Raw genomic sequence first — 22,993 nt, 5'->3', positions numbered from 1 at the left:
AATGGTAGCAGTACACTGAAAGTAATTTGAATTGTTTTCAGTTTCGCTAGTGCTTTGTGGTAAATTAACATTAATATCAATCTTTGCTTTCACAAGTTTTGGTTGAATATATTTGTCTTCAGTGCCTAGCCAATATCGTTTCATGGCAAAATGCATTGTTGATAGATGCTGAATCTCTTATGGTGAAAACCGTATGCAATTTACAAAAGCCTCGGTATGTCAATGTCATAACCAATTATCAACAGCAATTGGTGTAAAAGCTATCTTGAAATAGCCGTTGTTGATTGTTTATGTTAAAACTAGTTGAATAGTTTAATCAATCACGCACAATATCCGACTTAGAACAGGAAATTTCATCGCTTTGTAAAACCATGGGAGGTGGTGGCTCTGACCAGATCTTCTCGTTTCAACCTTTAATAACATTAGTGGGTTCATAGAGCTTGTAAATATCTGCATTTTGAAAAGTGCATAACTTACTTAGCTACAAAAACTTGAATTTATTAGTTAACAATGATTGAATGTATAAATTTCATTGATAACTCAACCAGATCTTCTCCACCTCCCATCTCTAACTTGTCTGGACGTGTTTTCGAGCTTCATGGACAAAGTTAAAACAAAATGGCTGCAAGAAACTGCAGCTGGCATTATTCCATATCTCGCGGATATATTTAATTTAGAAGTTGATCCCTGGAGAGAAACAAAGCATTTACTTCATTCCCGCAGGACCAACAAACTGTCATTCAAGTAAAACGTAGGCTTTTGTAGCATCATATGCGTGGAAGAACCAATCATAACTGACGTGTTCGATGACGTCATGAAAAAAGGGGTAATACAATGTACGAGTACGAAGAGGACTTTTCATTCTACAAGCCAGAGCAGGTATTTGTGACGTAACAACAGCTCGTAAAATATTGATTAGCGCGATGTGATCATTCATCCATAACGTAACGGTATTCTACATTTTTTTGCATTTCACAAAAAAGATTTTTGAAAATTTAATCAGATACCCGAAACCATGAACTCTGGCGGAAGTGACGTACCTTCAAACAACAGAAAACAATCTGACGACGAGCTCTCATTCGGTATTGACCAATCAAAATAAACCGGGTTTAATGAATTAACTTTCCCATTATTTCCAGATCTTTTAACCGACCTCAATCTTCTAAACGAGGAATTATTCCGCGAAGGTGACGTCACAAATTTGTTTCTCGCAAATATTCAATACTTTCTATATCACGTGACTTTGTTCGTTATTGTGATTGAAGATTGGATTTAAATCCATTCGTTTGTATTCAGGCGGAGAACGAGACGGTGACCAATTCGTCCCAGAAGTTGAAAACCGTAAGTGAAAATTTCTTCGCATTTCTTCACGCAGGTTATTTGGCGACGGAAATCGGTGAAATTGCGCGCACTTTTAACATTTCTCTGTCTTTGTAATCATGCGTGACCACGGTGTCTGTGAGGTAACAATGATTTGTAACATATATATAAACGATTGTTAATGGCGAAGCGTTCTTAACAAGTCATTATTGTGTTTGGGGTCGCTAAAGGTCACATCCGCTTTAGTGGTTTGCTTGCTTTTAGCGAAACGGCGTCGAATCTTTTTTGTAGAAGTTCGAAACGAGTTTTAAAGTTTAGATATTTTCCCACCTATTGAAGGTTATAAAATTCCCAGTATTTGTCTGACAACGTCCATAGGTTGTTGTTGTTATTGTGAATGTTACAACAAAAGGTTTTTGGCCAGTACCATATTTGGGCAACCAGATAATTCTAATTCTCTAGTTTGGCAAATTACAGAAAAAGGTCGGTATAATTCTAGTTTTAATCTAAGTTTCAGTTACACAAAAATTGCTACTTCGCACTCGTTTTAATCTAAGTTAGGGTTTTTGTTGTTCAGGCAAGGTTTCACAAGCACAGGCAAATTGTTTATCACAAAACTGGCCAATCTTGTTGCCATTCTGATTCTAATTCAAATGAATTCCAATAAAGTATGATTTGAACTTGTTTATGTGCAGATATTTCTAATATAATTCAAGGAAAATCAAGCACATCTAATCTTAGTTCTAATCTAATGTAAAAAAGTTGTCTTGCTGTCCAAGTTTGGTTGTTAGGACTGGATGTTTTTTTCTGGGGTTAGATTTTTCATTAAGCTTATTAGGTCATTTAACCTTGGTAAGTCTTAATACAAAATTGAGATTAAGAAAGTAAAAATGGAAATACGTCTGTTTTCGTCCAATAGGTTGAAAAATGGATCACTTTTGTTCTTTGTTTAATTGTAGTAAATGCCACGAAGCAATATTGAAACTAAAACGCAAGGATTCTCTGCCGACTCAATTCACACGTACCGGTGCACGCTTCACAGTACGTTGTGAATGTAATGTTTTGACAAGTTTGATTGACTTGAAACGGAAGTGTTTCGCTCCAAGCGCTCGACGCTCAAGATTTAACCTTTTACAAACAAGTAAAGAAGGCGGGGATGAATAAGGAGAGGCTGAAACTCACTGGAGCAGCGCCGCGCAGTTCGGTGTGTTTTTTTATGAATGGACCCTCTTGTTGTTTGCTCTCATTCACAAAAACCGAACTCCTTTTTTTCCGAGGTGGCTGTGAGTCACACAACTCATCACTGCGCACGAACCCAGAAAGGTTGAAACCGATCCCATGTTAAGTTTGTCAGCAAATTCACTGAAAGACATCAAAATTATATTCCAATTTCGACCAATATTCTTTTATTTTTATTATTAACGTGAATAACTACATAAATTGGACTTCTATACTTTTGCTTAGATTTGTATAATTCGCATTAAAATTTAAATTATTGGATTAATTGAAAAACGTTTTGCATGCGAGATTGGAGCAGCTTTATTACCTTAATATTATTGTTAAAAGTCATCGGTATAAAAACGTAGTCGATAACCTTAATCCTCCATCTGAACACTTGTTGACATCAAGCTCCCGGAATCATTCAAATAATCCCTAAAATTCGCCAAATCAAAATCGCATTTTAAATTTTAATGCGGAAGAATATTAAGGCACTCGACTCGGTCTTAATCCAATGCGGTAGGGGATTATATCCTTTTAAATGTTTGCGGTTTCGTTTTCTTAAATCATTTGTTGACTTTGACGCGGTCGACGCACAAACGGCATGAAGACATTTAGAAATTTATGGACGGTTTCTGTTTTCATTGTTATCGGTTGTATTCTGCAGATCAGTTTATTTTCTTTTAATACACCTGAAGTTTTAAGTTTGCGAGGAAACACACAGAGCAATTGACAAATTCTACCTTAACGAGTTAGTGATGCGTGAATGGCGTCAAATGTTTGTCGGAAACTTTTCAGGTTGATTACTTTTTTGAAATTCAGAAACTGTTTTATGTCACGTGATGTTTTGCATAATGAGCCGAACGGTAGGTGGGGGGGGGGGGGGAGGGGGTCGGTAGGGGGTGCAACTATTTCGTTAAATACACGAATCTTTTTATCAACTTTCTACTTGTTGTGTGAATGATGGCGTATTGTTACAGTTGTCCCCTTGGAGAACAACTCAACTCGAGAATCAAAAGTTCCAGAATTCTCCCACCAGGCGCCACCTAGTGATTGTCTTTTCCCTGCCGACTTCGCCTCTCCTTCGTCTTCAACCGTTGGAGCAAAACAATGCATTACTGGAGGGGGTATTCCCCTCAATTCTGATGACGACAAAGATCTAAGCGGACTTGCGATAGAAGACCTGACCACGGATTTCGAACCAACTCCAAACTACGATGACGTCACACAACAATACACCGACGGGAATGTTGCAAAGAACCTCCCTTATAACTTTAGGGGGATGCACAATTGTGACGTAACAACCCCGTACGGCGCCCAGCCGACACGAGGATCAAACGAAGTAATTTTCTTCAACGATGACGTATACGCCAAGTACAAACAGAATGACGTCACCGTGCAACAATCAAACTATTATGACGCAAGTGGCGCGATGTCGGCTCCACCCTACTCTATTGCGAGTCGCAGAGGGGAACCCCCGCCTTTGACCCATTACCCCGTTGCTGTTCAAACCAAGCAACCGGTTTCTAATAACAACCGTTGCCACGGTTACGACTACCGGATGCGAAACGCAAGTTGCCCAGATGTATTTGAAAGCATGGGTTTCTATGAGAACAGGGGCGTCCCCCAGACCCCACAACCAGGGTTTCCATGCCAACCCTCCACTGCATTGAAAAGGAATTGTGATACGTCACAATCAAGAAAAGTCCCGGACAAAGGAAGTGACGATTTTAACTTCCGTTCCCCAGGGGAAGTCCCCGTGCGGAAAAAATCGGAAGGTTTATTTCTGTTTGTTATGACGTCGTAAAATAGAAGAATAGGAAACTTTTCGTTATTTATCTAAAAGACGAAGAGCGCGAGTCGTAAAGTGTTGTTTATTTATCGTGGGAAGTGGAACACTTACGTAACAATTAGTTTACAATCGTATTCACGACCTAACAATAGACTAATTATGTTTTCTGTTTTTTAGATCAATTAAATCGATGCCGAAGTCGCATTAACAAAGACAGCCAATCAGCATCAAGGTAATTCAATGATGTCATTCCGTTTGTAAATTTTGGAACGAGAGCAAAAATTTATTTTATGTTATTTTGGTGGAACTCTTGATAACTTCGTTGTCACCCATTGGATACACGTTGTGTTTTATTTGGAAAATGAAGAAACACATGAGAAATTTGTAGGGAGAATATTCTGGCTGTCTTGTAGTAACAAAAATACCTGGAAACGAATTATATGAGACATAACAACAACCTACCAGTTGTGTGGTGCACGGATCTGCTCATAACCTATTAGTTGACGATAGATAGTTTGCTTCACAATGCCCCCCGTTCCTAACTTACACAATACCAGCATATATGTCGTCACAAAGCCCATTGTACTTGTTGTGGTGGTGCGTGTCGGTGGTCACGGTTTGGTGAATTTTAAAGTGCTAGCGGAAGTTTTTCATCAGTTCGTCACGGCTGACTGCGTGAAATTCTTTTCTGTTGAACTTTGTAGGATTTTGCCACGATTTTAATTTGTTTCGAAAAAGTCTGTGATTATTTACTGTTGAACTTTGTAGGATTTTGCCACGATTTTAATTTGTTTCGAAAAAGTCTGTGATTATTTACTGTTGAACTTTGTAGGATTTTGCCACGATTTTAATTTGTTTCGAAAAAGTCTGTGATTATTTACTGTTGAACTTTGTAGGATTTTGCCACGATTATAATTTGTTTCGAAAAAGTCTGTGATTATTTTCTGTTGAACTTTGTAGGATTTTGCCACGATTTTAATTTGTTTCGAAAAAGTCTGTGATTATTTACTGTTGAACTTTGTAGGATTTTGCCACGATTTTAATTTGTTTCGAAAAAGTCTGTGATTATTTACTGTTGAACTTTGTAGGATTTTGCCACGATTATAATTTGTTTCGAAAAAGTCTGTGATTATTTACTGTTGAACTTTGTAGGATTTTGCCACGATTATAATTTGTTTCGAAAAAGTCTGTGATTATTTTCTGTTGAACTTTGTAGGATTTTGCCACGATTTTAATTTGTTTCGAAAAAGTCTGTGATTATTTTTTGTTTTTTTTACTAACCCATACCTTCTTTTTAGGGGAAAACCCCCACCAGACAGTTTTCACGTCACTCGGCCAATTTCGTCACCAATGAGACTTGCGTCGCTCGATCGTGAAGTGGCTGTTACGTCACAATATCCGCAAAATGAATCAAAGTCACGTGTCAGTCAAACAGTGACACGTCAGAGGTCAAATCCCATTCCGGGTTCAAGGTCAATCATAAAAACGGTAAAATTATCACGAAGAAAAATTGAAGAAATTTTACGACTGTTGAAATTTTCAGGACAATTTTAAACCTGCACCCATCAGCTCTGTAGCGCCATCCTCTGTACAGATAAACATTAAAGCTGAGCCCAGAGAAGGTCTGTGGAATTTATTTCAAACTTTTAGACTAGGGACAGACTCTGCTATGTTTGATTTCTATTATGTTTGATTTTTGCTATGTTTGATTTCTATTATGTTTGATTTTTGCTATGTTTGATTTCTATTATGTGCAATTGAATCTCACCGTGGCTTTTTTTTAGATATTTCTACAACTCCTTATTACGGTGAGGTCAACAGCCACAGTGGGAAGGTCAGGGTCAATTTAATGTTGCTGTTTGTAACAAACTAATTTTGTTCTGGTCACGTGCAGGGGGGTGACCAATCAGCGTGCAGCGAAAGTCTGCATCCGGGTTACGCACTGACAGGATACGACCAGCAACTGTGTTTTCCCCAAGTAAAAACCCAGCATCCAGATCCATTTGTTGATGAAAGTTTCTCTGTCGAAGGTGAAAGCGCGACCCCAACTTCCTCAGAATTAAGGTAACTTGGTAATTTGGATCTTTATGGTGATGACTTTGATTCCGTTTTGTCCACACAAGATATCATGAAAAACTTCCCGTATTTTGACAATATTAGGCAATCCGATGAAAACCACGGTGGTAAATATGTGTATTTTGTGCACGCAGAGAAGGCAACAGTTCGTACGGACGCCGGGGGAGTTTGCAATTGTGGCAATTCCTTGTTTCATTACTTGAAGATCCGGGGAATAACCAGCAGGTTATCGCATGGACGGGGAGGGGTCTTGAGTTCAAACTCGTCGAACCAGAAGAAGTTCGTATTCTAACAATCATGATTGTTTGTCCTTTGTCTTATTTCATTGTTTTTTAGGTTGCTCGGCGCTGGGGGGTGCAAAAGAATCGTCCAGCTATGAATTATGACAAGCTCAGTAGATCACTCCGATATTATTATGAGAAGGGGATCATGCAGAAGGTTAATGTCATCTTTCATCCAACTAAATACTTTGTACCGACTTTTAACGATAAACCACTTGGGATTTCTCTCATATAAAGACTTGAAACAATGATAAGATTGTTTATTAATGCACGTAAATGCTGGGTGTTCACAATTCTGTGTTCAAATCTATTTGATCTTCTGTAATTTTTTCGCTACTAGCATTAAATTTTATGTTTATCGTTAGGTGGCAGGCGAGAGATACGTGTATAAATTCGTGTGTGAACCGGAAATCCTGTTTTCAATGTCGGGATCAATCAACCATGACCGAAACCCCCACTACCCTCTTATGCATCAGGGATTTCCCCGTCACCCCTATTTTCACGGAGCTTATCCCCACCCTGTGTATTTTCAACGTCACTTCTCTCATCCTCCTCCCCACTGTTACCCCGGGTATTCCCCCAACCAACACCAGTACCCCAATACCAGGGTGAGAAGGGGGTTCCCCATGGAAGAAAATTTTCCCTCGCCGTCATCTCAAGGCTTTGCTCACTCAGAAAGACCCCACAACCCCGGATATAGCGCCACCATGCAGCCAAGAAAGTGGAGAGAACAAAGACCACTAGAGGGAGGAAAAGGACTTTCTAGCAACATGCGATGTCCTTCTTAAATGATTCGAACTTTTTCAGAAATGTACAAAGTTTTGTTTGCGCTGATGAGTTTCATTGCCTTAAGTTTCATGTGGGCTAAATTACAACAAGCAAACATTGGTCGATGCAACTCATGTTTCCAAACTTTTGGTCTGTAATGCTTTGCTCAAATTTACCAACATTCTTAATTCCATTGTAACCTCTTGTTACGTAACGCGAAATATTGACTCTTAGTAAAAGTAAGAGCTGTTTTATGTTTGTTATGAAATGCCAGTATTTTTGCTTGTGATTAAAGCTGCCATCATATTTGTAATAAAGATCGTACAAGTATTGTTTATTATTCAATTTCAGTGGAAAAGTATTCAACAACCTGGGGTTATGATCCAAAAAATTATTTAAAATTATTATTGGTTGAAATTTCGAAGCGGAAGAAAAATAAAAAAAACACACGGTTTTCGTATTTTTCCGCAGACGCTACCATTCATAATATTTAGTTAATTTTGAATCTCTTCTTGTAAAAAAAATATGTATGTGCAAACAACACGGTAAATAAAAGAAAACACAGAAAAGGGGCCAAGAAAATTAAAACAAAGGTGGTTCAAGAAAATCAAATAAGGATTCGTATCAACCACAGATATCCAGATGCATACTGGATAATCAGCTTATAAAACGTTTCAAATTTTTCACCGAAGTTCTAATGGGTTTGCGATGCCCTGTCCGACTCTATATCCGATTGAATCTGTCATTTTCTTTATCCAAAACTGTCGTACCTCTAAACTTCACATATTAAAATGAACATTAACCTTCCTATCTACACCTTGATGGACTTAAATCGTATAGGTAACCTTTTCGACTCGCGGGCCAGAAATTATCAAAAATTTTACAGGGCGGAAAAAGTGTCACGTGAGTAATGTTTGCAAAAAGCTTATGCGACTAATCCAAGTAAAAATGTCCAGTAAAATTTCCTGCAGAATGAACAATTTTCTGAGTGATACTAATCTATATCAATTCTGCTTGCCTGGCGGGTCAATTTTTAAGACCAAGCGGGGCAGTTTTGGCCGCGGGTTGCAGTGTATGCCGTAATTATATATATATGTATATATATTGTTATATGCAGCAGGCTATACTGGTTGTGATCCTATACGTCAGATGGTTATCTCGGATGAAATCGCCTCCACAAAAGGGCGCCTCCTGACTTTACCACCTTCTGCTTTTATCGGTGTTCAGTGCTTCGTAATGCTCTTTTCCCCCTTTTCCTTCTGTGATAGTAAACGAAAGTGAGTCTTTTTTTTTCCCATGACCGCATTCGGTTAGCGACACGACGTCGTTGTAAACCCCTGTCGTAGCGAACCGATGAATACGGTACACTTATTCATTTTTGTGGACTTGACTCGGTAAATAGCACTAAAAGCGGCATTAAAATCGTGATTCGATAAAAATGACGCCATGTTTTAATATAAATGCTATTAATTGAAAGGTACATCACAAAAATTGTAGAGTTTCTTCAATCAGTGTGAAGATACTTTTGAAGGAAAACGGTTTTTTCTTTTCCAAGTCTGAAGTATTTTTTATTTATTTCAAGAATTTAGTAGTCTGTGTTTTTTTATTTGCAACGCGTACAATAGCTACACTGTTTATAATATTTATGTTCATGCGTCAATATCAAGCAATGCCAGCATATGGCCTGTGCCGTTATAATTTAGAATAGCTACTAAGGTTTTTTTTACTTTGCTCCAGCAGTGAGCAGCCAATCTGTGTATGTAGATGGTGTTAGTTGATTTATCATTTTGATATAGTGACATAATGTGTTATGGAAGGCCCTAAAACAATGAAAAGGAAAATTTCTCAGGAATATTCTGATGAAAAAACTTCAAATAGTGAGTAAATTTGTTGATTATAAAGAGGAGTGCAAGTTTGTTTCCATGTTGTTATTATAGGTGAAAAAAAGCGTAAAAAGAAGGAAAGCAATGTTGCTGGCGGAACAGGAATGCGACCAAAGAATTGTCCCTTATCTGAACGACAACAGTTAGCTCTACTTATGCAAATGACTGCTGAAGAAAAAACAGGTAAATAATTATGAATTCACGTTAAAATCAAACAAGGTTATTACTACACATAATAATCACTGTGATTGTTGAGGTCTCACTTTGAATTTTTGTGTGTGCTCCTAGGCTATATATATATGCTTAAAAATATGTTAAAATTTGACACCACAGGAACATTTGGGCATACATGATGCAAACCTGTATGAATTGATATATACAAGGAATTCATCCTTTGTATGATAGTTCACCAACACAATTTTAGAATTAGTAAAATATAATTATAGAACATTAACACTGCCAGTACCAAGTAACATAGATGTATATATTGGTTAACATGTATATTTGTGCATATATAGAGAGAGAGTAATTTTTTTCCCAAACATTGTATATATATACCTAATTAAAAGTACAATATAAAATGATTTTGTGTCAAAACGCAGTTTTGTTTTAATGGAAAACATGGTTCACTAAACAGCATCATCACTTAATAATATATTTAGCGAAACATGTTTTCTTTAAAACAAAACTGCATTTTGGCATGAGGTTATTTTATATTTATTAATTTAATGTGAAGTTTCCACCTGTGTCACAGACAAAAAGTGGCATTGAAAAGAGGTCAATTTAGGAAAAAAAATATTATATGTTGTTCGTTGTATATGGCTGGTTTTAAATGTACATAGAGTCATACTTAAAGCACTATTTTATGTAGGTAGTTTATGTGTTGCATTAGACCTGATTAAAAAGAATGATGTGATCAGGGGATAAATTAAACAACTTTTTGCAGTTTTATCATCAATCTGCGCCTAAATACTTAGCTAATGCATTACCATGTGAAAAATGTCAGTTAATCTGCACAAAAACTGTGTAAATTACAAACTGGGCATTGGATAATTTAATTGTATAATACTTAATAATGAGCTAAAATAAGTTGAAATTGAACAAGTTGTTACTTTTCAAATAATGCTAAAAGTGTTTGCTAATATTGTTATGCAGTGGCACAACTGCCGACAATTACAGGGTGATAAAGAGAGTGTTTACAAATGAAAATCATTTCCTTGCTTTTGCCATAACACGATTTGGATTGAGCTTAACAAAAATACTGGTATGCGTGTTTAGTGTATGTGGTAACCAAACCTTAACACGACTTTCACCGGTTAGTGATCAAACAGTACTTGTTTGTGTTACAAAAACTATTTGTCATCAGGTTGTGTGTTGTCCCTTAATATACAGTTAGTGTGTTGTCAATGGTCAAGTTGAATAATAACTGTAGTGTTTATGATTCATACTGAAAAAACATATTCTTACTTTTCTTCTGAAACAAAAATTAGTTTTTGAGTTTTAGAACTCGGCCCATCCAATGGGAAAAATTTCTTTACAAGCAATGCCACATATCCATCAACAATTGTACGTGTTTGGAAACAATAGCAAGTTTTAGATGTGTTTTCTGGGTGAACATTAAACAAAGTTTTTGTCCATTCAAATGACTTCATCATGCCCTGGGTGTAGACAATGATGCTTGCAGACTTGGTACAGACACTAAAGGTACCTGGCATGCCGACAAACTTGTCCCCCTAGTTGTGCCACTGTTATCGTGAATGATTCTCTGATGACAGTGGCCATATCCTGGCCAGGGCCTGGCACACAACATCTAAAACAAATTAGCATTGAAAGTTTTAAAGACCTAAATTGACCAAATGATCTGATTTTATTCAAGATTATTGAATGTTCACATATATATACATATATTCTATTTGGCGAAGGCTGCTAATATTTATACATTCAGATTTATTTCTAACCAATTTACACTTTCTCGGTTGGGAAGATTTTTTGTGGAAACAAATCACTTTGTTCTCCAGAGCAGAGCAATACACCTCCACCACAAGCAAGAAAAACTCCAGGGAGTAGTGGTCGAAAAGACAAAGTGCACAAGCGTAACGAACGTGGTGAGACTCCTTTACACCTGGCAACCATCAGAGGAGATCTTGACTCAATCATGGATTTAATAAAACAAGGGGCAGATATAAATGTGCAAGATTATGCTGGTAATCCTGTGTGTTTTTTTCTATGCAGTCTTTTAAAGCAACAATATTTAATGCCCACAATTACTTTCTGTGAGCAGAGTTGTATCATGAAATATTTTAGCAGCTGAGTAAAACTTTTAAGTCAATCTTTCAGACAGCTCTTTTAAAGATGTTTTTATTTTTGTCAGAAAAATATATTTCGCCCTGAAAAGGGCATCATCAGTTTCTGCAAAGTGTACAAAACAGTGTAAAATAACTAAGTAGAAGTCTTATTCAAATAGAAATATTTTATGAACAAAATTTTAAATATGAAACATTTTTAAGGTTGGACGCCTCTTCATGAGGCTTGTAACCATGGTTACCACCATATTGCCAAGTTTCTTCTTGAAAGTGGTGCAAATGTGAATTCGAAAGGTTTTGAAAATGATTACCCTCTGCATGATGCAGTTAGCAACAATCACCATGATGTAAGTCCATATTTATCCCTCTTCCGGCTAAACTTGCTGCAAAAGTAATCAAGAATATTTGCATGAATTCTTTCAGCTTGTGGAATTGCTTTTGAAGCATGGAGCAAACCCATTATTACCCAACAAACACGGGGAGAGGCCGATGGACTTGAGTGAATCTGATTCAATCACCAAGATGATGCAGCAGGAGGTCATATCGAGTGATGAAAGTGATTCTTCAAGCAAACCCAGTTTTAAAACAAACAAAGATTCTCAGACATGGAGACAAAGGTAAAATTGTTGAATAAATATAAACCTCACACTAAATAACTTTCATTTTTAGGCCAAGACTTCCAAACTTTTTATTTCTCTGTGCGATTTCACCATTACATGTATTCACATTCTATTTTTAACATTTGATATGAATTAAGCCTGATTTCTTTTTTTAGCTCTTTCACATCTGAAATCAGTATAAATAAGGTTTTTAAAGCTATGAAGAAATTTCTTCTAGAACGTTTTGTTGATTTATTCTAGATCCGAATCGGAATCTGACCAATCACTGAAATCGCCCAAACAAACGACATCGAACCCCGCAAGTCGACAACTGTTTAAAAGTGAAAAAAAGTTTAAAAAACGCTCAATTATTTCATCGTCATTTGAATCAGATGATTCTGATGAAGGTCCTCTCATCCACCAAACCACGTCTGTAAAACAGTTTGGAATTTCTTTAAGTAGTAATTATGAAGTCACAAACAAAAAAACAGCATTTGGTCGGGTAAAAAATCGCAAGAAAACCAAGAAAAGAAAAAGTTTGTTTTCAACTTCAACTTCAGAGGATGATTCTTCAGACACAGAGAAAACCAATAAAAAGTAGAAACTAATAATAATTATTTTGCCAAACATTTACCTGTAACAGCAATTAAATATAACTTTCAATACTTCTAAAATTGACAATTTTGTCAATAACTTTATTCAAAAAATGTAATTACATGTTGCAACATGTGTTAAGTTAATATATTACTGATTATAGATAAAATTAGTTATTTGAATATAAAGTAACCGTCACCAGTGAAGCATATTATTATACACAGACTTCACAAAAGTACGACTCCATCAAAAACTTCGCAAGTTGAGAGCAGTGAGGAGGAAATCCCACTTGCGCAGGTTGCAAGATCTCATAATATAGCTGCTCAGAGTTGTTTAAATGAACCTGCCAGCACCGTGAAGCAAATTAATACAACTGATGTTTATGATCTAACTGATGACTTTTCTAATGAAAATGATGCGATTAGCCTAAAACCAGAAACTGGTCGCTTCTTTCAAAACTGGGAAAGTCCCAATAAATCAAGTTCATTGAAAAGCCCAAATTACTTTTTATCAAGAAAACCCAAATCATCCAATTCCACAATCAATTTCTCCACAAATAAAAGCATTGAAAAGAAAATTCGGAAACCAAGTAAAGAAACAGAAAAAGACTTGGAAAGGAAAACAGTTTTAATAAAACCTGCTTCACCCCCTGTTAAATATAAGACATCAGAAATGTTGTTTGACCAATTGTTCAAATCAACCCCAACTGAACAACCCAAAAGTTTGGAAAATAAAATTCCTGCATCCAGTTCATGTGTTACCACGGCAACAAGCACCCTGTTTTCAAGCACAGCTTGCATTTTGTCGCCATCAAGTGGTTTTAGTAACACACGAACAATGATCACAACAACAACTATCCCAAGTAACTTCATGGATCCTCTTTCCGCCAACTATGTTAGCAGTTGTATTGCGTCACCAACACCACCCACAACCACACAAAGTTTTAATCCTATTAAACCCCCCAGCAGTTCACCAGACTCCCTGAAAATCTTGACTAAGTCAAGCGTTAAACTTGAACAAAAGTCTGCTGATGAAAATGACAAACTTGTTACTAAGGAGCCTATAGTTGTGCTCCCTTCTGTGGCAACGACCTCTACAAAGGAAGGTGAGAAACTAAAAGCTGTGGAAGATACGAAAAAAACACAAACAGACTTGAAAGAAAAGGTGACAAAAACTTTATCAGAACCTTCTAAATCAACGCAGAAAACAATGCAGAAAGTTGATTCCAGTAAGAAGTCTTCTAGCAAACAAACAATGAAAAAAGAAGTGAAACAGGATTTGAAAAAAGTTTCTTTGATCTCTAACTCAGCATTTATTGGTGATATTGACTCAGTGGCGCGGAAACGGTTTCAAGAAAAACAACTTCAAAGAAAAAAACAGCAGCAGAAACGCCGGGAGTCTTTTCCAAATGTGAAAGTAGAAAAGAAAGCAGTGAAGCGGCCTGAGGTTTCCCTGCTAGATTCTTCGTGGCTAGGGATGACTCCAGACAAACAAAAGATAAAAAAAACTCAAAAAATCATAAAAAAAGAAGAGGTAGAAGCAATAGCAGAAACCCAGTCAGGTAGTCTACCAGTTTGCGTGAACTCCCCAACCCCCACAGCAGGAACTGAAGCTGGGCATTCACACAGGAAGAATGCAACACTAAAACCAACTCTTATGGCAACAAGTGGGACATCAACATTTGCCACAACTTCTTCAACTGTCGCGATGTCGTCATCAGCAAATATGACCTCATCATCAGCAAATATGATGTCATCATCTGCAAATGCTATGTCACCATCAGCAAGTGTGATATCATCGTCAGCAAATGTGATGTCATCTTCAGAAAATGTAATGGAAAGGAGTTCTGATACAGATTTGGCTGTGGAAAAATCAGTTATTGACGTACAAGCCCCGGCTACAGTTAAATTGGAACAAAATACAACTAAGGCTGAGGACAAGCCACTGGATGGCGCTCTGCTCCAACCACCATATGTAGACGAAGACAACGAAATCACTGAAGTTAAACAGGAGGACTTAATTGACAAAAGTGTTGAAAACGGGGAAAAAATAATGGAACAAGAGGAAATGTCTGAAGGGGAAAAATTGTTACAAGAGTATATTCAGCAAAGGTATGATGTCAAATATCCTTAAATTACCTGCCATTGTTGTTTGTCAGGTAATTGTTCAATGATTATATTCTTGAATTCTGGAAAAATCTGTCCTTGAAATCCAGTATAACTCATACCTCGCATTCTGATCTTTGTTTTTAAATACATGCAAAAATGCTCATGTTATTAGCACTTTATTTTTTGCAACATTTTAGGTTGTCAGTGGCAACAATATGTCTTGAAAGCAGTGAACCAAAAAGACTACCGGTGTACATTCCATTGTCAAAACTTCAAAAAGCAGCAAAAAATTTGAACAATGATAAACTAAACTCGTATGAAGAAAGAGCTGTGATCCAGAAACTTACATTTGAAAAGCGAAAACGCTTCGCCAACATCATTCCTCAGGTACAAAACACCATCATTATTTGTTGTCTGAATGCTAGGTATTAAATATATTTGTTTGAAATGTTGGGTGAAAAAAAAGGAGAATCGTCGATGTTGAATCGCAATAAAGTCATCCTTATTTTCAGTTTCATATCAACGACAATCCTGTACATTTAGAAAACTCGTTCCATAATAAACTAAGTCCCCCTACTTTTATTGTTAAACCCACAGTATCATGTGTGACAGGGCTTTTTTATGTTTTTCATCTAAACATTATTGCAGCTATGGGATGTCCTCAAAAAAACTTCTTTTTAGGCACCACAGTGTTACTGGGAGTACATGACGTTCACTGGTGGATATTTACTTAATGGAAGGAAGGAAAGCCTTTTGTCTGTCCCAGTTCTTGCTGCTCCTCCACATTTAAATGATTCCATGGTGGATTTATTCAACGGCCATGAAGAGCAAAGAGTTCGATTGAGAGTCCAACACGCCATTGAGAGGGAGAAATTAATTATTTCTTGTGAGCAGGAAATAATGCGCGAGCATTGTCGTGCAGCAAGGACAGCACAGAATCAACAAGTACGGATAAAGTCTTTTCACGAACTTACATTTTTTATACTGCTATTTTTGTTGCCAGGCATACTAATTAATCAGAATTGCTCTTCTGGCACTTAGTTTCTAACGTGTTTATTGGAAACCAACGTTTCGTCTGCCATCCGGCGAGACTTCTTCAGGGTTATGTCAACAGTAAAGCATCACGCACATAAAACACTAAAAACGTAGGAAAAACGCAGGAAAAACACAAGGAAAAAGGAATAGATAACACTGGCACCGCTTGCATCGTCACGTGAACCAGGTGTGTGGCGGGGCGTAACATTTACAACAAGTTGTTGTATACAGCAGGAAAATATACGCATTACTCCTTATCGTTTATGCAATTGTCGTTTTTATGGATGTGGAGCGTCTCCAGGAACAGACGTTTTGTATGATCGTCCTCCATCTCTAGGATTTGCACGTCATCAAAGTTAACTCGGTGGCCGAGTGTGGCAGCGTGTTTTGCCAGTGCTGTCCTCTGGCTGTTCTTCGCTGCAACGTCGCGGCGATGCTCTTTTAACCGAGTCTGTAACCTTCTCCCTGTCTCGCCGATGTACGCTCCACCGCAGTCCTTGCACGGAATGTAATAGACAACGCCTTTTGGTTGGACCGTGCCCTTCTCGATAGGATGAGACAACATCCTGCCCAGTGTTCTGTGTGGCTTAGTGTAGACCGCAATACCATAGTCCAACATCATACGCCTTAGCGTGTCTGTTAGAACCGGAACATATGGCAAAACGATCGTACCGGTAGTTGGCGCTGTTTCTTGTGGCTTGACCGCAGGCTTTCTTCTAAACATCCATGACGGATACAGATGTTTCCGCAGTACCTTCTTTATGAACTTCACCTCTTTATCACGGTCTTCTTCTCGGGAAACCAGAGCCTCGGCTCTATCCATCAGCGACCGCACTACCGCTGCCTTGTGTTGTATCGGATGTGCCGACTTAAACGACAAGTACCGATTGGTGTGCGTCGGCTTTCGATACACACGAGTGCTGATCAAACCTTTCTCATCACGGATAACCTCTGTATCTAAAAACGGTAATTTACCACCACTTTCCTTTTCTAAAGTGAATTTGATTGAATCTTCCACATGGTTAATGTGGGTAAGGAACAACTGGAGCTGTGCTTCGTCAACGATGGCGAAGGTGTCGTCGACATATCGCTTCCAGTAACGAGGAGGATGCGCAAAAGTGGCGAGTGCCTTATCTTCAATTGTTTCCATTACAATGTTTGCCACTACCACAGAGATGGGAGAACCCATCGCCGTACCAAACACCTGTTGGTAAAACACACCACGAAAGGAAAAATAGGTGGCGTTCAAACATAATTTCAGCCCTTGTGCGATATCCTCACAGGATAGCAACGTGCGTTGCTCAAGGTTACTGTCATCCTCTAAGCGTGCCATGACATTAGTAACAGCTACCGATATTGGCACATTGGTGAAAAGAGACACGACGTCAAAGGACACCATACATTCACCATCCGCTATTGTCAAATCCCTCACTTCGGCTGCAAATTCACGTGATTTTTTAACGTGATATGGGCTGTTCCCAACCAAAGGGGAAATAATCCTTGCTATAAATTTGGCGAGCATATAAGACGGGGACCCGATAAAGGAAACAATGGGTCTGAGGGGTACGCCTGGCTTGTGGACCTTGGGAAGCCCGTACAATTCGGGCGTCCTACCGTCTGTGCAATGCAGCTGTCGAAACTCACCAACAGATAACGCCTCACGCTCCCTGTGTAAGTAACCGATGAAGCGGTTTATCTTTCGTTCTAAAGACAGGGTCGGGTTTCTGGACAACTTTTTGTAAGTTTTTGCGTCACTTAAAAGTTCCAGCAGTTTAGTGTTATATTCGGAACGGTTCATGACCACCGTTCGATTGCCCTTGTCGGCACGCAATATGACGATATTCTGGTTGTTGCGAAGTTCTCGTGCAGCCGAAAAATATGACCTAGGGGTGTTAGAGCCAACGGTATTGTGGCCACTGTGGCTACGAATACATCCAACAACTTTGCCCTGCAGAAGTGATTTTATATGCGCGGGCTGTCCAACCAGGCCTTTCTCAACAGAAGCCAAAATCTGTTTCCATGGTATCACGTTAGGTGTGATGGCAAAATTCATACCTAGCGACAAAACACCATGCTGTTCTGGTGTGAGCTCATGGTCTGACAAGTTGGTAACGCAGCCCTTTACCGTTAATTCCTTCCTTTTTTCACGCCACATACCGAGTTTTTCTTCGCACTTTTTTCTTCCTGACGTCACAATCCGTAATGTGCCTTCCTCCACGTAAGACTTTAGTGAAGAAAACACAGTCATGTCAAGGTCTTTCCTTAACCTCTCTGTAATTCCGCTCAGCTCATGCGTATTGTTTTTAATGCGCAAATGTGCATCTTTTATGCGCAGTTTCAAAAAACGAAACCCACAAGATCGCATAATGTCTCTTCCTTCTTTAGATGCCATAGGTGATCTAAACCTTAGACTTGGTGGTAATATTTTCTCTCTGAGACAAGAGTGATTGTGATGCAAATGAACCTTGCTGCTTGCGACGCCAAAATTGAGTCGCACAAACCTTCGAGCCATTCTTAAGGCATGAGACCCATACAAGTCTCTTATTACCACAAATATACTGCTATTTTTGGCAGGATGTTGTCTCATCCTATCGAGAAGGGCACGGTCCAACCAAAAGGCGTTGTCTATTACATTCCGTGCAAGGACTGCGGTGGAGCGTACATCGGCGAGACAGGGAGAAGGTTACAGACTCGGTTAAAAGAGCATCGCCGCGACGTTGCAGCGAAGAACAGCCAGAGGACAGCACTGGCAAAACACGCTGCCACACTCGGCCACCGAGTTAACTTTGATGACGTGCAAATCCTAGAGATGGAGGACGATCATACAAAACGTCTGTTCCTGGAGACGCTCCACATCCATAAAAACGACAATTGCATAAACGATAAGGAGCAATGCGTATATTTTCCTGCTGTATACAACAACTTGTTGTAAATGTTACGCCCCGCCACACACCTGGTTCACGTGACGATGCAAGCGGTGCCAGTGTTATCTATTCCTTTTTCCTTGTGTTTTTCCTGCGTTTTTCCTACGTTTTTAGTGTTTTATGTGCGTGATGCTTTACTGTTGACATAACCCTGAAGAAGTCTCGCCGGATGGCAGACGAAACGTTGGTTTCCAATAAACACGTTAGAAACTAAGTGCCAGAAGAGCAATTCTGATTACATTTTTTATGATTTATTCTTATTTTTTCAATGTTAATCCATGAAATATTCATTTTTTAGGTCCCTTACAGTGTGTGTTCAGTTTTAATGGACAACGAGGTTTATAATCTTCCAAGAGTCTCCAATACGGAGGTCGGAAAACCATCGATTCGCGACCGATTTAATACAAGACTTTTCATATCTTGGATACAGGTTGGTGATGACAAAATAATTTGTTTTTGCCAAAATGTCTCACTTATTTCAAAAAAAAAGACATAAGATTGTAAAACAGACAAACCAGGTATTAACAATTGCAAAAGTGCAAATGGTATCTTAAAAATTGATTGAGGTTTATTGTGAAACCCCTTTTTGCAGGACATAGGTGCAAAGTATGACCGAATGAAATCAGAATTACTGATGCGACAAAAACATGAAGGGGAAACACTTTATGCGATGCAGAAGACGGAATGGAGGTTAAAGCTTCAGGTGATTTTGATAAACTTTTAAAGTGTTCTGTGTTCAGGTATCAGTTGTAAAAAAATGCAGATCTTGATAAAACTTCATCGACTTTACAACGCTTAGGATAAGATTTGTTGTTTTAGAAAATACAACTATAAAAATATCATTGGCCCTAATATTGTATGACATATTTGAAAAAGTGCTTTTTTCCTACAGGATTTGGATCACTCAAAGAAAGAAGTAACCTTGAATGAAATAAATGACCTCTACGTTCCTATGGTCAATATTGCAGATGATTTTGACCTTTTGCCAGCATGACCTTGAACTTGTTTATTCCCAATAAAGTTTCTTTTGTTTTCTTGGCTGGTTGCATGAATTACTTGGTGATGACGTCAGTAAAGATTCTAAACGTTAATGCACAGAAGATTAGCGAGTAGTCTTTGCAGGGAAAACAACAATATTATGTTAGTTACAACTTCCTATGCAATTACTTGTGGTTGGTCAAGTGTGACAAACCAACAACTGGGAAAGCATTCAAGCGAAGAAGAAAATGCCCCCAAGCCATAATTTCCATCGCATGGTTGTGCGCAGATAATTGAATAGCGCCGAATCCGATACTTCTCAGAGTCTGCTTAGTCTCCACTACGGTCTACGTCAAGCTCGCCAGATACTTGTCAATGCCAGAAAGTGTTACCAACCTCCGTGGCTTTTGAGTATTTGTATTTCTTTTCTGAGGTGACACAGATAAGTTAGCATTGGGGCAAACAGGTTTGCCGTTCGCTTTCCGCAATAATTGGTAAAGAATCAGTGAGATCTTAGTTTGTGAATATCAGTTCCATCAGTGAAAGACATCATTGTAATATTTACGAATATGGATTGGTCGACTCTCAGCCTTGTGTATTGTTGAAACATTTCTATGGTCTGCGAGCACTTATGAACTACTAATTGCTACTGAGCAGGACATTACACCTGTTAATGGAGAGATGAGGTAACTACAGTCGATGCATTTGCAGGTTGCTCGCGATAACATTAAACCATGGCCAATCTTTTCTGTGTTCACTAACCAAACATCCACGTGCAAAAATTTTCATGCATGTCCATGAGGTGACCTTGCTTCAATTACTAAAACATTTACCAAAGATTGTTCAAAGATTTAGTGTATAGGATAAACTATGATTTCTTCTCTGTTGATGACAAGACTCCTTCCAGCTTTGTGTGTTTGTGTTTTGGTTTCAATCTTCGTAGCCGGGTTCGTATTTGTTGTGATCTACGGGAATAAGTTTATTTTTTTATTTTTTCGTTTTTATTTTTTAGGCGAATGATCTCAAATTCACGCTTTTCGACATCTTTAAAAAGTAAATCAACCGACGATGAATCGAATCAACCCAAGTAGGGCTGGTGGTTCTAAAAATCATTTCGAAATATAATATTTTTTGACAAGCGGAGCCAGTGGAGCCAATAATATAGTCACACCAGCTGCACTGACCTCATAGGTCATAATAGTGGCCATCTGTCTGCAGCTCACACAATAGTATTTTTTGTTTTAGATTTTCTCCCTTGGAATCGTATGGTAACCGGTCTGTTGATGAGTATCATAACTTGGGAAGTACCGTTAACTATATGAAGCTTCCTGACAAATATTTCTGTGAAGGTTTTTGACTCAACCTCATATTTAAACTTGTGGAAACACTTTCGTTTTTTTTTGCAGGAGTTGATCTCATCGTCATGGTCAAAAGCTCCAGATATCATTCTCACCAGCGTGATGTCATTCGAAGTACGTGGGCGAGCATTCACAACGTTTCGGATAAAACGGTTTGTGACGTATACAATTGTAGTCGAGAGAGTTAATTAGCATCTTAGCACAGCGGTCATGGGCGTATCAAGAAAAGGGTTCAAATATTTTTTTGGAGCCAATTGTGGTCGAGGAAAGCATACTGTTTGTTACGTCACACTAAACTCATTAAGTAAGGACACCCCAACCCCCCGTAAGATACGCCAGTGTCTGTATTGTTTCGGCATAAAATGCTGAATGGGATTTTCTCTGTGAGTTTTAATTCCAATATTGTTTAAATAGATACGCGTCGTATTTTTACTTGGAATGAATAATCCAGAGCACCAGAGTTCAACTTTATCTTCTGAACTTTTTTCTCGTCGGGATCTTCTCATTGGGTATTTTACTGACACTTACGAAAACCTCACGATTAAATCTAAGATGGGACTCAGCTGGATTGCTGAGTCATGCAGGTATGTCAACACAGTGTCAGGTATTCTTTTGCTTAGCAATAGTTTCACTTAAGGTCACCATCCTACGTCATACTCGGCGATGACGACACTGTGATGTCATTGTCGGAAATTGCGAGCACATATCTGGATAACCCAGTAAGAACGGATGTGCTGCATTGTGGGGATAAAGTTATAAGAAACGCGAGAGTAAGTTTAACCTTCAAATGACCTTGGTTTGGTTTTAAACACGTGCTATTATTTCTTGTTGCGATTCAATCTGTTCGGCTGATAAAGTTTATTAACACAGGTCAAACGTAAAGGAAGGTGGAAAGTCCCTTTCCATTTATTCCCTGACTTCAAATTCCCCCCCTACTGCAATGGACCATGTTTCATCATGTCCCGTGACGTCGTACTTGCCATACATCACGAGCTGTTGACGTCACCGGTAGACATAACGGTTGACGATGCATTGCTAACTGGGATCGTACGCAATAAGGCAAGTAATTTTACATGACGCGATAACGCTATAATCGATTGTGACGTATTGCAGATCGGTTTGGGTCTCGGGAATCTCCCTAGGGGATATTGCAAGCATTTGACAAACTCTCCGGAAATATCAAATAAAATTTTGGCTGCTTGGAAGGAAGCGGTTTCGTGATCGGGAATTCACCCAGAGCAAATCAACAAAAATATTTCGACAAAATGAAATAAATACAAAAGGAACATGAATTGTTGACTCAAGAAAGCAATCAAGTTAAAGTAACACGTAACAATGGACTTTCTTGTGATTCGTTGCGTCGCCGCATGTTGTATGTCGACACTGTGACGTCATAAAAGGGATAGGTGAGTCGGTGGACGATTCTGGAACAACAAACATGTTTTTTTCGATGGACGATTCTATGCAAGTCACGTGACTTACGCTCTATTGTTGCGCAATAATCGCAGTTGTCTGGTCAGAATAGGCGTCCCCGCCCTGTAGAATCGTAGATTGTATCGAACAAAATCGCTCGGTGTGCCAGCTATTGCAACTCGTGACCACTCAAGTGTGACTGTGTTTGTTGATGACGTAACAATTCGCAAACCTGTTGGTGGCGCCAATGAGTCGGTCGGATCTAAAAAAATATTAACGAATTAGAAATACTGGTTTCCCATCAATGATTACAATGGAGTCCCAAATAATCTTTTGGAAAGCT

General features: G+C 38.5%; 4 protein-coding genes across 4 annotated transcripts in view; 3 read left to right on the top strand and 1 right to left on the bottom strand.

Moving 5' to 3' along the window:
• Positions 1–701: 701 nt before the first annotated feature.
• Positions 702–7,779, top strand: LOC145908316 (uncharacterized). Its single transcript, XM_082995568.1, has 13 exons — positions 702–879; positions 1,004–1,082; positions 1,140–1,187; positions 1,297–1,341; positions 3,519–4,316; positions 4,508–4,562; positions 5,629–5,818; positions 5,874–5,952; positions 6,115–6,164; positions 6,225–6,394; positions 6,541–6,685; positions 6,743–6,844; positions 7,053–7,779. Exons 1-13 carry the CDS (start codon positions 835–837, stop codon positions 7,473–7,475), a joined length of 2,229 nt encoding a protein of 742 aa, XP_082851694.1. The 5' UTR covers positions 702–834; the 3' UTR covers positions 7,476–7,779.
• A 1,417-nt stretch (positions 7,780–9,196) lies between these two features.
• LOC145908138 (uncharacterized) lies at positions 9,197–19,939 on the top strand. Its single transcript, XM_082995333.1, has 12 exons — positions 9,197–9,332; positions 9,393–9,521; positions 11,357–11,542; positions 11,846–11,988; positions 12,065–12,258; positions 12,502–12,837; positions 13,059–14,945; positions 15,140–15,329; positions 15,624–15,887; positions 19,200–19,331; positions 19,494–19,604; positions 19,794–19,939. The coding sequence occupies exons 1-12, from the start codon at positions 9,266–9,268 to the stop codon at positions 19,893–19,895; spliced, it is 3,741 nt and encodes a 1,246-aa protein (XP_082851459.1). The 5' UTR covers positions 9,197–9,265; the 3' UTR covers positions 19,896–19,939.
• Positions 19,940–20,681: 742 nt separating this feature from the next.
• Positions 20,682–22,458, top strand: LOC145907936 (lactosylceramide 1,3-N-acetyl-beta-D-glucosaminyltransferase A-like). Its single transcript, XM_082995056.1, has 8 exons — positions 20,682–20,826; positions 20,892–20,966; positions 21,125–21,228; positions 21,286–21,389; positions 21,652–21,821; positions 21,875–22,007; positions 22,108–22,296; positions 22,351–22,458. Exons 1-8 carry the CDS (start codon positions 20,750–20,752, stop codon positions 22,456–22,458), a joined length of 960 nt encoding a protein of 319 aa, XP_082851182.1. The 5' UTR covers positions 20,682–20,749.
• A 67-nt stretch (positions 22,459–22,525) lies between these two features.
• The window catches only part of LOC145909750 (uncharacterized), a 40,021-nt gene continuing 39,553 nt past the window's right edge, over positions 22,526–22,993 (bottom strand). Inside the window, exons 140-141 of the mRNA XM_082997101.1 lie at positions 22,720–22,912; positions 22,526–22,661 (exon numbers count right to left, since the gene is read on the bottom strand). Coding sequence (XP_082853227.1) covers positions 22,550–22,661; positions 22,720–22,912 — 305 coding nt within the window. The 3' untranslated portion in view covers positions 22,526–22,549. The remainder of the gene's footprint in view (positions 22,662–22,719; positions 22,913–22,993) is intronic.

This window comes from Ascidia mentula, chromosome 7 (genome assembly GCF_947561715.1).
Source record: "Ascidia mentula chromosome 7, kaAscMent1.1, whole genome shotgun sequence".
Taxonomy (NCBI): Eukaryota; Metazoa; Chordata; class Ascidiacea; order Phlebobranchia; family Ascidiidae; genus Ascidia; species Ascidia mentula.
The sequence above is the reverse complement of the archived record's forward strand: the minus strand, read 5'-3'. Positions and strand labels throughout refer to the sequence as shown.

Coding starts and splice junctions, on each gene's coding strand:
- LOC145908316 (XM_082995568.1), top strand. CDS start 835: ATGTACGAGTACGAAGAGGACTTTTCATTCTACAAGCCAGAGCAG. Junction 1,342..3,518: donor CGTCCCAGAAGTTGAAAACC/GTAAGTGAAAAT, acceptor GTATTGTTACAG/TTGTCCCCTTGGAGAACAAC. Junction 6,165..6,224: donor TCAACAGCCACAGTGGGAAG/GTCAGGGTCAAT, acceptor GGTCACGTGCAG/GGGGGTGACCAATCAGCGTG.
- LOC145908138 (XM_082995333.1), top strand. CDS start 9,266: ATGGAAGGCCCTAAAACAATGAAAAGGAAAATTTCTCAGGAATATTCT. Junction 9,333..9,392: donor TGATGAAAAAACTTCAAATA/GTGAGTAAATTT, acceptor TTGTTATTATAG/GTGAAAAAAAGCGTAAAAAG. Junction 15,888..19,199: donor GGACAGCACAGAATCAACAA/GTACGGATAAAG, acceptor TTCATTTTTTAG/GTCCCTTACAGTGTGTGTTC.
- LOC145907936 (XM_082995056.1), top strand. CDS start 20,750: ATGATTTCTTCTCTGTTGATGACAAGACTCCTTCCAGCTTTGTGTGTT. Junction 20,827..20,891: donor GTTTCAATCTTCGTAGCCGG/GTTCGTATTTGT, acceptor TTTATTTTTTAG/GCGAATGATCTCAAATTCAC. Junction 22,297..22,350: donor CTGGGATCGTACGCAATAAG/GCAAGTAATTTT, acceptor GACGTATTGCAG/ATCGGTTTGGGTCTCGGGAA.